At 41.5% G+C, this 15,249-nt stretch overlaps 1 protein-coding gene across 1 annotated transcript in view; it reads left to right on the top strand.

The window, feature by feature from the left end:
• Nucleotides 1–598: 598 nt before the first annotated feature.
• Nucleotides 599–15,249, top strand: part of HSD17B12 (hydroxysteroid (17-beta) dehydrogenase 12) — a gene marked incomplete at its 3' end in the record, with an annotated part of 30,262 nt that continues 15,611 nt past the window's right edge. The window contains exons 1-3 of the mRNA XM_010150679.1: nucleotides 599–668; nucleotides 1,556–1,596; nucleotides 12,792–12,826. Coding sequence (XP_010148981.1) covers nucleotides 662–668; nucleotides 1,556–1,596; nucleotides 12,792–12,826 — 83 coding nt within the window. The remainder of the gene's footprint in view (nucleotides 669–1,555; nucleotides 1,597–12,791; nucleotides 12,827–15,249) is intronic.

Genomic DNA, 15,249 nt, shown 5'->3' on the forward strand with positions numbered 1-15,249 from the left:
CCCGGGGAGAGCCGCGCTGCCGGTGCCCCGCCGACTGCAGCCCTGGGCACGGCCGGGGAAGGGAGTGAGCGGCCGCAGAAGCACGGGGGAGACTTGCCAGAACGCTTTTTTCGTACGCTGCTTCTCTGCATCTACTTGCTTGTCTGTTTCTTTAAAAAAGAGCTGTTAAACAGTTTCACTTGGTGCCCTGCCAGGCGCGGAGAGCTTTGCTTTGGCCCCAGACCCCGTTTCCGCAGGGTCGCAGAACGCGCTGTCGTGGCAATGTCGCTCGTGCACTTGCCCGGTGACATCCCTAAAAGAGGAAACGTTCCTCCCCTGCGCTGTGAAAAGCGGTGGAAGGTGGGTACGGTGTGCTGAATTCGCCGGATTTAAACAGTTGGAGGGGTAACATTTACCCGTTTAAAAAGGCATGTGTACTCATTCTCACACCGCGCTTCCGTGTGCAGGTATATTTACAGTTAGGGAAACTTGGCGAAAGGGGTTAGAAGGTTTTAAATGCACCATTTTAAGAGCCTTGCTTGAAAATTGTCTTTAATCAGAGCATGAGAAATCAGATGGCATCCAAGTGATCTAATTAAAACTTCTTGCTTTCGTTTCAGTCAACAACGTGGGCGTTTCATATGTTTATCCTGAATATTTTCTTGATGTTCCAGACCTGGATATGGTAAGTGCTTTTGTGGGACCTTCTAGCGTTCTCATTCTTAGCACTAAATGCTTTTTTTACATCATCTTCCCTGCTGCTTCTTTTTATATTTCTATTTCAGGCAGATGTGCTGGGGTCAGTGTCTGAATTCCACTCCTGTCCGTAGTCTCATCTGGCTGTTGTTCATGAGACGCTTTAGCTCGAGGGGGATTTCTTAAGTGACTGAAGGGAAGGGGAGCAAGCAACTTCATGAATGGAAGCTGCATATTCCATAACACTGTTATGAAACTTAAATTACGACTGCTTTAGTTTGTAATGTAAGGACAATCTTGGGTACATGGAAAACTCTGATTATGATCAATTTCACTGGTGCATGGTTTTGTTTCCAAGACCCCTGTAGCTCACTGTATCCACTGTGGTTTTGTGTTTTCTGCTTAAGTATTGGTAAATGTATCTGTCTCTTGGTTCACTTTCCAATAAGATTCGTAGTATTTAGAAAAAAAATACCATTTTAAAACCTGAGGAATAAACTTGAAGTCACTAAAACACTGCTATCAAAAGGTAAAGAATAAAATAGAAACCTTAATTTATGAACATGTCTGAAATATCAGAATTTATTGATGTTCATAAATATTGCAAGTAGTTTAAGGAAATAGAGTGTCCGTGTGATACAGCTGTGGTGTGCTGTATTAGTATGACTCCCTAATCATAAATAAAAGTTGACCAGAGCAATATACAGACTTCTCTTAGAAAGACTGTCACTATTCCTGATACTTAAGCAGGAAGGCAAAGGAGTAAAGGTGGATGTGTAGTGTAAAGTTTAATTTATCCTGGCACTTAAACTCAGAGGGTGGGTGAATATTGATCAAATAACTTAGATCAAAACCCAAAACTTTGTTTTCTTGCAGACAGTCGACAAAATGGTCAACATTAACATCATGTCTGTTTGTAAGGTAAGTGCCTCGTTACAGTTGTTCACGATATATTAGTTGAAAACAATTGACATTCAGTTGTCTGAAGCAATTACTATCACCTGTTGGACCACAGGTTCATTTTTCATCTTGGAATAACCCAGAGGTTATGACTGTCATATCAGACTGTTCTGATTGCAACAAATTACATTTCACACAAAGATACATATTAGCTAATTGGAAGAGCAAGGGTGTGTCCAAAAAACAGTCCTTGGTGCTTCTTCATGCTTATTGGTTTAGTCCTTCTTGTAAATCATTCATTCTTCTCCCCCTGTACTTGTTGTTTCTTGGGGTGGGCAATCTCTGCACGTCTAAGGTTTTTGTACACTCTGAGAAGGCACGTAATATTTTTCTGCAAAATGTATGAGCAAGAAAAAAAACCAAGTTCACAGAAGTGTGCATTAACTTTTGAAGTGAAGGTACCATTCCTTTTTGATATTGAAACATAAGTTTTCGCTGAGAAGAGATCAACCTGACTTCAGGCTAAAACATACGGCTGCTCCCTTGTTTCTTAACATGAAACCCATTCAAAAAATAAGATGTTCATTCTAGTATTTCAGAGTTTTTAAGGGGCAGAGAGAATAGCAGCTGCTTACATGTCTTGCTTATATGAAGAATCTCACTCCCTGTGATTATTCACTGTTATTCACCTTAACTTTCCCTTCTAACACATTACAAAAGTTGCATCTCTATTACCTGAGGGTTCATCTTTTGCTTGAAAGCCAAAATATTAGATGCTGGCTCAAAAGATTTGACTTTCTTGCAGCTGTTCTGATTATGTCAAGTACTAAATTCATCTAGTACCATGCTCTTGGGGCGTCTAAACTGTTCTGTTTCTGGGGGAAGAGACACAGGACCTCTCAAAACAATGCTTCTCTAAAATTTTCACACCTTATTAAAACACAGGCAAACAGTGAAAACGCAACCGTTGCGTGACTGAATGGGATTGTTAATGTCAGCTTGGTGCTGCTGTCTCACTTTGCGTGCTGTATTTGACATCTTAAAAAACTTGTTGCAAAGTTAGGAATGCTACAACAGTGAGCCTTGAGAAGCTGCTAGTGTGACGAGTACAGGCTCGGTTGGCAGAGAAGGATCGTGGCCCATGGTGTCCTGTTGCACTCGGAGATTTCATCAGAGAAGTCAGTTATTAAGGAGCACCTTTGAAGGTTTTCTCCTATGGGAGTAATTTTGCAGCCTTTTTTAAATGGTAAAATTGCTACCTGAGGTGTAAATCTGAAGAAATGCATTAAACTTCTTAGTTACAGAATAGTGTGATCAGATGTCTCTCCTAAAGTGTGAGATCTGTGCTGTGCCAGCAGAGGGAGTGCAATATTCAGTGATTAAAGAATTTGAGGTGTCAGTCTTCCTGGAAGCATTTTGTTAGAATAGAAAAGTTACAGATGAACTACTTTAATACATATTTCTGGAGATGGTAGGGTAGAATAATAGTTGAGGTCTACTTTTACTCCATATAAACCTAAAATTCCAGAGATGCAGCCAGATTATATTGGTTTCCAGAATAAACTAGCGCTGTTTTGTGGCTTGAGTCATCGTATTTATGATCAGTGGTGGTCAACAATTTAACAAAATCGTCATACAGTTTCTTGTAAAACTTGCATCCTGTCAGCCTCTTCACATTCTAATGTGGTTGTCTTCACACGTATAAAAACTTCCTGAAGATCGGCTTGCTGTGTGTTAGTGTTTTTCCTTCTGTTTGAAAACTTTTTTCTTGACTGTGAACAGCTCCTGCTACTGGGTATAATCAGAGTTTGAGCATAAGCTTCCAGGCTTGAAAATGTTTCCTCCTGCATAAGCCTGTTGTGTAATTAAACAGTAGGCATGCCAGATGCTTACTGTTTTGGGGAGAGGAGCACATTAGAGATATGTACCATCTGTAAGTCATTTTTTCAGGAGAACCCATAGAACTAGAGAATCATGATAGGAAAATATAATTTTAGGAACAGTCAGTATGTCCTTTCACTTAGATTTTTTTTTTTTGGGGGGATGTAATCCATTGAATATTTAGTTCACTATTTTAGGCTGATACCATCTCTTATCCAGGCATATGTGTGTTTAAAAAACCAACAATATTCTCCCTTCTTGCCTGATTAAAAATGTGAATGTGGGGATGGAAGAGAGCACAGAGTTCTTAAGCAAGAACGTAAGGGTCTGCTGAAAAGGTAAAGGTAAAGGAGAGGCAGACCAGGTCTTGCTAGTACTGATTCAGTCTCTGCTCACAGTATCTCCAGATCCCCATCAGAGGTGTCACATGACCTGTCTAGTATTGTCTTCTGGAGCATTGCCATCCTCTTCCTTGCCTTTTGGACCAAACTTCCTCAGTGCTTAAAAGATAATGACCCCCCCCTGTCTTCTCAGTAACCTGCAGCATGGACCATCAGCAACACCTATGTTAGCCAGCATAAGTCCTCTGGCACACGTCAAATACCTCCACTTCAGTTCTGGCTGAAACGCTCCTTAGGCTTGAAGTGGGAAAGTCCAGACCTTCGGCACAGGTTGATTCTGCAGAGACAGTAAAGTCTGTTTTGTTGCCACAGGTCTAGGCACTTTCGAAGGGTGATGCTCATCCCTTACTGTTTGACACATCTACTTCTTTGTTGGGCACCTCATTGGATATCCTAGGGGATACGCAGCATGTAAGAAGGGGTGCACTGAGAAATAAGACCCCATCTTCACCTCACAGGATAAATTATCGGCCTAGTTGGTCATGATGTTTAATATTTTTCCTAACTGTAAAGGATCTAATACTCTAAAATTTTCCCTAATGTTTGAGAATTTGTTTCCTGTCAAAGCTCTTAAACGTGTCTTTCCCAAATCCTTTTCCATGCTGCCAGCCCCCATCATGTCCTTAGAGCACTGTTGGGTTATGTCACCCATGAACCCCACAGTGATGCAATTTTTGGGGTCAGTCTGACATAAAGCATAATTACTGTGATCTGCCTTCGAAGCCCCCTTTACACCACGGAAGACAAGCTGCATAAAACTATGCAAAGTATGTTGGAAATCTCACATCTTGGAAAATACTAGTAAAAAAACGTGACCAAAGACCACCCAGCCTCCACAGCCACAGTATATTCCTTTTAAGCTCTCTGGGAAATGTGGCATTTTTATTTTGATGTGCAGTGCAGGAGTTCCTCCGTTCTTCATACACAAAACAAGGAGTGCCTTGGGTCTTGATGATGCCATAAATAGAATGAAGAATTTTTGTTTGTGGTATTTTCTCAGGAAAACTTGAGACAATACAGCCTGATACAAGAATTGATAGGTAGGTAAGTGAGTTGATAGATAAATGAGGAAGAAAACAGAGTATATGTGACGTTTCATGGTTCCTGTCATACTCTCATGTCAAGCTTCTGGAGGCATTTAAAAAGCAGAACTTTAATGGTTGTGGGTGGCAGTTCAGGTAGCATGAGTTTGTATTATAATTTTTTGATAGCTTATTGCATTTTGAGATGCAAACATTTTGGACACTGATTAAAATATCTGGTGAAAAGCCTTGTGTTTTTTCACTAACCAGTAAGTGTTGAAGAGCCAAAATTATAGTTGCTTTGTATAGTTTTCATCTATAGTTCCTCTGTATCCACTGCATCTTCCTTGTGTTAATTCACCTTTTTATGCCACAGCCTTTGATTTCACTTGAAAAATGATTAAACCTGATTTGGCTGTTGGGTTAATGTCCTGAAAGCCAAGACCAGATGCTAGACTTGCTGTCCAGTGGAAAAATGGGTAGGTAATGAGAATACAGAATAGTTTCACATACTTCAGGGAGCCCTTCTTTCTCCTTTGGAGGCTGCAAGAGACACTTTGTATTGTAAGGAACAGCAAGGAACGTTGTTCCTGTTTGCAGCATCGCAATGTGCTAATTGCATTGGGAGCGAGGCATAAACTTGTGTTCTCTTGAAAAATGAGTAGGACTAAATAGTTGAAGGAGCGCTGGCTTAGCGGTTGATTAAGCAAGGAGCTGAATTGGTTTGCAAGCTATTATGTTGTGGGGGAATATAAATTTTAGGTTTGCAGGCCAGGCCTCGGTTGGAAATTGGCATTAACAGAGGGTGGGGGAGAGTAAATTACATGTATGTACATGCCTTGGCCTCTGTGCTAATCTTCACCTTGATCACCTTACTTATATTTTATACCGAGCGTCAAATACAAAGGGATAATAGGTCTACAAGATCGAGGATTTTTATCATCACCATATTTGAGAAGCTTATAATTTACTTACGCCTTCAAAATACGTAAATACTTTGTGTTGAAGTGGGAGGTCTGGTGTCAGCTGCCCTCTTAGTGGAAGAGGAGCAAGAGGTGAATTATACCAGGTCGTAAATCCCAGGCAGGACAGACCTCTACCTATGAAGTCTGAAGCTGATTTTATGGAAAAAAAACCCCAAACCAACCCAACAACAAAACCCAGAACAGATATGTACTTGAAAGGGGGAGAAGAAGCTAGTGTGTCTAAGAAAGAGGGGGAATATTCTTTTGCGGACCTGTGCATAGAAAGGAGAAAAGCCTGGGGGAGCAGTATAATCCTGAAAGACAGTAGGAAATGACATCTCTCTCTCCCATGAGTGTTCAAATGGGGTAGTGCAGCCTAATAGGGTGTCTGTGAGGGTACCTTACCAGAAATCAGATGGTAGTTTCTTGTGCCCTGCTACAACCCTATGTGAATTTTTGTATTTGCTGTGCATTGGAGAGGATCACAGTAAGTGGAACATAATTCTGAGGGAAGTGGCAACACTGACTTGTGAGATCACTCTGTGTGTGTATTCCAGTCTAGCCAAGAGGTTTCTTTACATTTATATTCAAAGTCATAATCAAAGGGGGGATGATGATTTAGCCAAGTACATAATATAAGAGAGGGACATTTGCCAACGCTTGGAAGAGGAGCAAGTGTTCTGTGAAGGTGGTCATGAAGAGCATTCAAATGGTCCAGAGGGAGAAATTAAATGCTGCGGTTTCCCACCTTGCTGACTTTGAACCTGAGAGCAGGATACACAGGAAACTGGAACAAGGCAAATTTAGCTGTGATAAATCCCTTTCAGCAATAGTCAGCGGAGCACTGGGGATTTTTCTTCAAAGTACAAGTAACTTGGGGAAACTTAGGAAATCCTGGAGTTCGGTGGCTTTTTCTAGATTTTGGGGTCGAGACAAATAAGTATTGAAAAGAGAAAGTTCAGCCTTATTATTTGAGTAGTCTTTTTCCTATGTAAAGGGCAGGGGGACATATGCTTATTTTGAGAGCTTTCTCATGTAAACTGGACTCTGAAAGTTTGTGGCTCTAAACAGGGAAAACTTTCTTTCCCAAAACTGTTGCTCAAAGGAAAGTCACAAGGAGCAGGGCTTGCATCAATCATCTTACATAGTTCCTTTTGTATGTCCCATGCCTGTTTCTGGTTATTGATGTTGCCACACGGGTTACTTTATGATATTCAGCAGAATTTAATTGACATCAGGTTTACTTGACAGTTGTTACAAACCTTTCTTGTTCAGCTTGGGGTATGAGCTGCATTAAGGAGTCACTGTTTCAAGAGACACATGAAAAAAAAATGATAGATGCTGAGAATAGGTTTCACAATCAATTTAACTATCAGTGCTTGACTACAGTTCCTTAATTCTTTCACTGTGGTGTCTGCAGGTGAGTGTTGCATAGGCAGGGTGTCAGTTAACAAATAGTTAACCAGCTGGTTCATCTGTGAACTTGCGTGAATCCTCCTCTGCCCAGGCACTCTAGGTTGCAATGATGTTTTTGTACATGAATGGGTGCACCACAGGGAGTGGCTGATCTTTTAAAAAGTTATGTTTCTTTGAGTTGTTTATAATTTCATAGAATCGTAGAGTCAGAGAATGGTTTGGGTTGGAAGGGACCTTAAAGATCAACTAGTTCCAATCCCCCTGCCATGGGCAGGGACACCTTCCACTAGACCAGGTTGCTCCAAGCCTCATCCAGCCTGGCCTTGAACACTGCCAGGGATGGGGCATCCACAGCTTCTCTGGGCAACCTGTTCCAGTGCCTCACTACCCTCTCTGTGAAGAATTTCTTCCTGATACCCAATCTAACCCTCCCCACTTTCAATTTAAACCCGTTACCCCTTGTCCTGTCACTACAGGCTCTTGTAAAAAGTCCCCCCCAGCTTCCTTGTAGCCCCTTCAGGTACTGGAAGGTGCTATAAGGTCTCCCCGGAGCCTTCTCTTCTCCAGGCTGAACAAGCCCAACTCTCTCAGCCTGTCCCCATAGCAGAGGTGCTCCAGCCCTCTGATCATCTTCGTGGCCTCCTCTGGACTCGCTCCAAGTGGTCAATATCCTTCTTATAGTGAAGGCTCCACAGCTGGACGCAGCACTCCAGGTGGGGTCTCATAAGAGCAGAGTACAGGGGCAGAATCCCCTCCCTCGACCTGCTGGCCACACTTCTCTGGATACAGCCCAGGATACAGTTGGTTTTCTGGGCTGCCAGCGCACACCCCCTCTTTTGTGAATGGGATCTGAAGGAAGTTTCTTAGATGGACAAGTTTTCTACTTTGTTATGCAAGTTCTCTAGCTTCATACTTTGTTGTATTTGCATAGGCTTAATTACAGATCATTATACGTGTTGGAAATTGAAAGAGTGACTTGCAGTTGTAACATCATACCACAGTATCTAGATTTGTCTCTAAATATACAACTGTGGTGTCAGGTTCCTGGCTTTGTGTAACAATTGTGTGGCCTGTAAGAGGTGAAGGATGGCTTTGAATATTTACCTTCCTGTTGTTTTTTAGTGGTTTGAGTGAATATCACTTGAAAGGTATTCAGAACTTTACAATTTAATATTCTTTCCAAGAGCTATTGCTTGGATTGAAGTGAGAAAAGACTACAACACGGTGATCGCTAAGAATGGGATATTTTTTTTCTGAAAACACTGGAATATATATGGTTATAACTTGTAACCCTTTGTTAGTCCTCAAATAGGAGCTTTTAAATGTAACATCTGTTTTAGAACATAAATCTAGCCATATGGCTGTTCATTTTAGAATCTGAAAGTAGGAATCCCCGCTTCTTCAGACTGAATGCGGTGTTACTGTTTCCAAAATTACGAGGTAGAAGGCAGGTCTGGTGAGGAAGAATGGACAATGCAACCACCGTTTGCCAGGCGTGTAGTAAATGCAGTTGCAGATAAATGGACATCAGGAAATGGTAGCTGCCTGTAAAAGGTAAATAAAATGGTCTGTAATGAATCTCTACCTTAAGTTAGCCATTTGCTGTGAGCATCCTGGAATTTAGGAGCTGGAGGGTTAGATGTGAAAGAAGTTGACTCAGAAATGATGCAGCCCTCCGAACCAAAGGAAGTATACCTTGCTCTATGATAGCATTATGTGTATATGTGAAATCATTGGAAAAAAACAAATAAGTGAAAAAATTCAACAACTATTGCTTCATGGTTGTGTGATAAATATAACTTTTTGCCAAACTATATAAAATATGGAAGATTAACAACTTCTGATGTTGGAAGACTGTCCAGAGCAAATTCCTCAGACGCACACACGTTCTCACTCTGCTCTAATGCAAACTTTCAGAAAGAAAAAAAGTCTGCTTTGGATGAGCTGGCAGTTTCTACATAGTCTAGTGCCTGGCTACTGGTCTGAATTACCTGAGCCTTTGGAATCTTGGGGGTACATTCATGTTTTCAACGGCAGCACTGCTATTTCTGTGGAAAGTAGTATTTGTTCAGAAAAATGGTTTTGTGAAGGAAGCCCGAGTGAGTTCCTTAACCGCCAACTGAAGACACTCTTAGGGTAGTTCCCAGCCTCTCCTCTAGGTTTCCTGCCACTTCTTCCTTTATTGCATTGCCTTCAGGGAAACATACACTACCACGGAGTTGTCTGGCAATCTACATGCTAATTCCTATAGGCTCAGACTTGCAATTCTTCGGCATTTATTAAATACACCCAGTTACAGAACTGTACATCTGTAAATAAGACCTAGCTAAAATTTGGATTCTTCATCTGGGAGATATTTATTCAATTCTAGATATTTGTTGCTGAACTACCTATTTCATAATGACATGTCTGAGATTATAGCTATTGAAGACCAGAGTGTTAGCCAGTTTGGCTATTTTGGATGTGAATCAGACAACCACCTTTGGACACTGTTATTAGTGGAAAAACTACATTTCTGCTATAGATGGATTTATTTTAATTAATGCTGGGAATATTTTATGTGTGCGTACAATGTAAAAATTTGCCAGACCTGAAGAGGGATGCACTATTAGAAAAATGCTGGCAGGGCAAGTGTGGACTCGGCTGGCTGAGGTGAGACTGACTCAGAGAACTGCCTTCTGTTATTTTATTCTTAAAAAAAAACCAGGGTTTTTTTCTGTATGTAAAGATACTTAATATTCATATATCCCTTTTCACACATCACAAGATGTAAAAATACAGATAGGATAAACAGTTTTGCCCTATTTCAGACATTTGAAATTCCCTTAAAATATTAGTTTTAAGGGAAACAAATGGAAGCGATGTTGAGTATGAAATTCAGTTTTGCCATCTGTGTTTTTCTGTGGAGGGAAAAAAAAAATTGGCGTGTCCAGCTGAACTTCAGAAACAGACTATTTAAGACAGCTGGTGGTGAAAGGCTTCATTTCTACATGAATTGTGTACCTATATCTCAGCTGTCAGTGGCTTTTTAGTTGTTTTGGGTTTTTTTTTAAATTTATGTAAGTCAAGCGGTCATAGTAGCAGGTTTCTCTGCCCTCTCGTTGGGATAGCAGTAGTAACAGCATGTTCGTGATAAGCTGCTAGAGCTGCTTGGTGGTTGCAGTCTGGATTTAGACAGTGAATGCATTTGACAAAGTTTCAAACATGGGGTCTTCTCTGCATTACAATGGGACATCCTGTACTGGTTTTTCAGACCGTTTATGGGTTGCTGAAGTGAAGGCAGTTTCGGTCCACGTGTCAGTGTATGGAGATGATACGCAGCATTACGCTACCCTGAGAGGCAAGAAACAGTATGCTGCTTTTTGCTAGGGGATCTGTGGGAGAGATCATAAAGCTTGCACCAGATAAAAGATCTGCCAGTCTTGAACTAGTCTTAAAATCAGCCCAAATCATTCTTATCATAGAATCACAGACTGGTTTGGGTTGAAAGGGACCTTACAGACCATCCAGGTCCAACCCCCCTGCCATGGGCAGGGACACCTTCCACTAGACCAGGTTGCTCCAAGCCTCATCCAGCCTGGCCTTGAACACTTCCAGGGATGGGGCATCCACAGCTTCTCTGGGCAACCTGTTCCAGTGCCTCACCACCCTCTCCGTAAAGAATTTCTTCCTGATATCTAATCTAAACCTCCCTGTTTTCAATTTAAACCCATTACCCCTTGTCCTGTCCCTACAGGCCCTTGTAAACAGTCCCCCCCCAGCTTCCTTGTCGGCCCCTTCAGGTACCTTCAGGTACTGTTATCCTTTAACATTAAAAGAAGTAGTTGTTTCCACATCTCTCTTGAAGCTTTACTGTATTAAAAAGCTCATGTATAATTAGACTTAATATTAGAGGTTGTTTTGAAGGTGCATCAGATCTGTTTAGCTTGGTGATGTTTACCAACTCTGAATACTTAGTGTGAGTCTGGGGCAGTGCTGAGCATTAAATATGTCAACTTCATGGAAGTAAAGTCTGCTCAACTCCTGCCTGTACAGTCCCTTATCGAAGCTGTTACGCAGCGTGGCTGATGGCGGTATATATTCTAAGCGAGAAATGCCAATAAAATACAAAACACAGCCCTTCACTACCATTTTCTTTGTGTGTCAACTGCAATCTATTGAATTATTTTTCTTTTGTGATTTTTCTCCTTTACTCCTGAAAGGGTGTGTTTTATAATTTAAAATTAAAAACAAATAACTCCAAACCCAGATTCAGTCCTATATAAGGACTAATGCAGTGGTGATGGTAACAGGGCAGCTTGCTACAATAAAGATTTGTTTCTTTGCAATAGAAATGGTTACAGGGGTTTTGTGCTCCTGTATATGCTGATTTCTTTTGTGTGTGTGTGTGGTGGGCTTTTTTCCCTTCTATACTACTCAAATGTTTGTGTTAATCTATCGGGGTAATTTGGTATCAGTGGGAATACCATTACATTTTGGTGCCATTAGTGTTTTATTACTCCCTCCTCACTGTGATCTCAAGAACTTTGTTGGGACACCTTTTAAAGATGTGAAAAGTGGTAACAATTTATATTTCTTGTCTGATCTGTCTTTGGTGTCAGTGACGTGACATACATTAACAGGGTTGGTTGGGGGCAGGCTAGTATTTGGCACAAGCTGAACTTTGACATTATATCTTAAAGGCAGAAATTTTGAATTTAAATCATATTTTAGGATGGTAATGAGTAGTAGGAAATTAACTATTTCACCCTAATTAAAGATTTTTCAAAATTTGGATGAATGCTTGGTTTGTTTCCCTTGTCAGAGCTGCTTTGTCTGCAACTGAGGAGCTTGGTTGAGGATTACTGCTCTGGAGAATCCTTCAACCACGTTGTAAATAGATTGCTCAGAGCCATAACAAAGGCAGGAGCTTCCAGAGCAGTCAGAAGCTTTCCCGTGTTGTCTGTTCCTCAGTGTGAAAACATCTGTGTAATCAGCAAAAAAGTGGTTTTGGGGTTTTAAAAGTTTTCTGTAGGCAACATAATGTAGGAAACTTATCTTCACTAGTTCAGTCCTCTTGCTTCTCCCCCTTTTTTTAAACTTAAAATCAGCGGTTCTGTAAGCCCAGCTGAAATGCATTAGGTAGTCTTGGCATAGGTGGTAAATTTAGTTAGTCTTGAGGAAGACAGATGCTTTTTGTGGGGAGAGAAAGATCATAGGTGTACTGTAGTCCTCCAGTGTTTTAATGTTCTTTAGAGGCTGCAGGTACTGTGGAGTGGTGAAGACGTGTGGTTTTTTTTATTTACTCTTATTGTACTTATGCTACCAGCTGGATGGGTTCACCAGATTCAGTGCACACGCTACTTGACAGAGTCAAGTTATCCAGGTAGAATAAAAATAAACTGCCTACGCAAAGTATGGTCTCTGCTTCCCTGAGCCTTGGTTGGGGTGGAGGGGGTGGCAGCTGCTTCTGGGAGGAAGGGAGGCTTCCCTCAGTCTCTGGCTGTCTGGTGTCTGCTTTCTCAGCCATCACGAATGTTTTCTTTTTGCAGATGACACGATTGGTGCTGCCCGGCATGCTGGAAAGGTGAGTCACGCTAACACTATCCAGACAAAGTCATCATTATTTATAGGGGAGAATCCTTTCTTGAAAAATTCATTACTGTGACTAATCAGCCTAGTCTCCATGTTTTAATGGCAGAGTAATGCTGGGTGAGTCACGCTGATGGTGCATGAATCATCAGACGGTGGAAGCCTTTTCCACTCGATTCCCTTTTTATTTTTCCTCTCCCTTCTCCACTGTTGTGGTGATTCCTTTTAGAACAGAATTAAAAAGCCCGTCTGACTCATCAGCACTAACTCAACAACCTGCTATTCTGAGGGGGTGGTTACAGTTCCTGGGAATAACCTTCTTAAGGCTATTTCTCTAAGTCATTGTAAGTAAAATGGATGCAAAGAATATGTTCTCATTATACAGTAGGAGGTATATTGAGGAAAGTGTGTGATCATTTGGAAAAGCAGAATTGGAGAGACCAGCTCTTTAAAATACGAGTTAATGCACACCACTGTCGCCACGGAAGACGTGTGCTGACTTCCTAGCTAGCTCCCAGGAGAAACTGAGGCACACGGTTGCCATGTAGTTCCTCCAGGCTGTTTTCTTACTGTTGTTGACTGTCCCAGGCTGTTGGCCATCTCTGTTGCGATGCTAAACCCGCTTCCTGGGGGTTGCTCTAGGTCAGGTCTGAAGTACACTTCCAGTACCTGTAGAGCCATGCGTGACAGTCACCATGGCTTTGCCTCCAAACAAATACAGTAGGAGGAGCGTATATATGGGGCAAACCTCCAAATCTGACAAAGATTAGGAAAAACAATCGGTATTTCTTGAATCATCTCACTATCTGGGAATCTTCAATGCAGATCGGGATTCAATTATTCAAGTGTTGCACAGATGCAGAGCAAATATTTCACATCTAAACCAGTTTCTTTGTGGGTGCAGGCTGTAAGAGCTAGCGGCCAGTATGGGAGTCAGTGATGGGAGTCACCAGTAGCACATCAGAGTGACGTCAGGCTTGGATTTTTAGTTAAACAATTGGGAGATAAGAGTGAGTGTTTCATGTAGAGAAACTTGAATTAGAAACAAAGACTCAAGACAGCGCTCTGTGGCAGGAGGCCTAATATTTCCCAATAAAGCTGGAGTAGATGATGAGGATTATAGTACAGTGGTGGTAGCAACTCAGGGTTTGTAAGTCAAAGGTTACTCCTTGCCCATGTACTATTATTAATAGATAAAGGGACCTGCTTTTTGTGAAACTCGCCCTCTGAAGATGCCAGCATGACAAAACCCATTCTGCTTTCAAAGGATTTAATGTTGTTGTGTTACAAATTTTTGGAACTTTGAAGCTCTAACCATTTCTTGCCTCAGTTTCTTCTTTGTCTGAAGAAATTTTGTAGTTACCCATTTGGCAGAGTTGATCTCTTCAGCTTCTCAGGACAGAATGATGTATACTCAGAGTATTCTATGTATGTTTTTGATACGTATTAACCTGGATAAGATGATTTGAAAGGCAACAAACCAGGATCTTACTGACTTCTTGTTCTGACTACCCTTGAGCACATCACGTTGTGTTTCTGCTCGCTTTTCCTTACTATGTGATTACCTTGAGAATCTAAAGGATAAGGGTTCAAGAAAAGGTTAATAGTGATAAAGAAAAAAGCACACATCTTGAACTTTGTCCTGTATGTAAGGAACCACTTTAAATGACAGTTCCATTTCAGTGAAGGCCTTGGTTTCTGTGCCAGGGAAAAATACTTGAAAAAGCCTCTATTTTCTGTTTGGTTTTGTGAAGTCAGTTGGGTTTGCAGCACACAGAATCAATGTCTGCAGCTGCCAACGCCTGCACAGTCATAGCTCACAGGCCATTAACACCGCTAAGAGTCTTTAACCACAGGAGGACATGGGTGTCCAATGAATCCAAGGGCATGAATGAATGGTAACTCTACTTAGCTGCTCTTTGGACTGACCATAAATTTCTCATGTGGGACCACAGGTTAGGCATCATAGAATCATAGAATGGTTTGGGTTGGAAGGGACCTTAAAGACCATACAGTTCCACCCCCCCTGCCATGGGCAGGGACACCTTCCACTAGACCAGGTTGCTCAAAGCCTCATCCAGCCTGGCCTTGAACACTTCCAGGGATGGGGCATCCACAGCTTCTCTGGGCAACCTGTTCCAGTGCCTCACCACCCTCTCCGTGAAGAATCTTCCTGATATCTAATCTAAATCTATCTGCTTTCAATTTAAACCCGTTACCCCTTGTCCTGTCACTAAAAAAAGAAAGAAAGGCCTCCATGCTCTAAGAATAAACCTAGACTAGGAATCCCATCATTATTCCTCACCCGTTCAAGGGGAATAGCATGTTGAGTAGACAGATGTGACTTAGGACGCTGTAGCATCTTACAGCTAGCTATAGTGCGTACTTTTACGTATTTGAATGTTAGTTTTATGGAAA

The sequence above is a fragment of the Eurypyga helias genome, unplaced genomic scaffold, assembly GCF_000690775.1.
Source record: "Eurypyga helias isolate BGI_N326 unplaced genomic scaffold, ASM69077v1 scaffold21204, whole genome shotgun sequence".
Classification (NCBI taxonomy): domain Eukaryota; kingdom Metazoa; phylum Chordata; class Aves; order Eurypygiformes; family Eurypygidae; genus Eurypyga; species Eurypyga helias.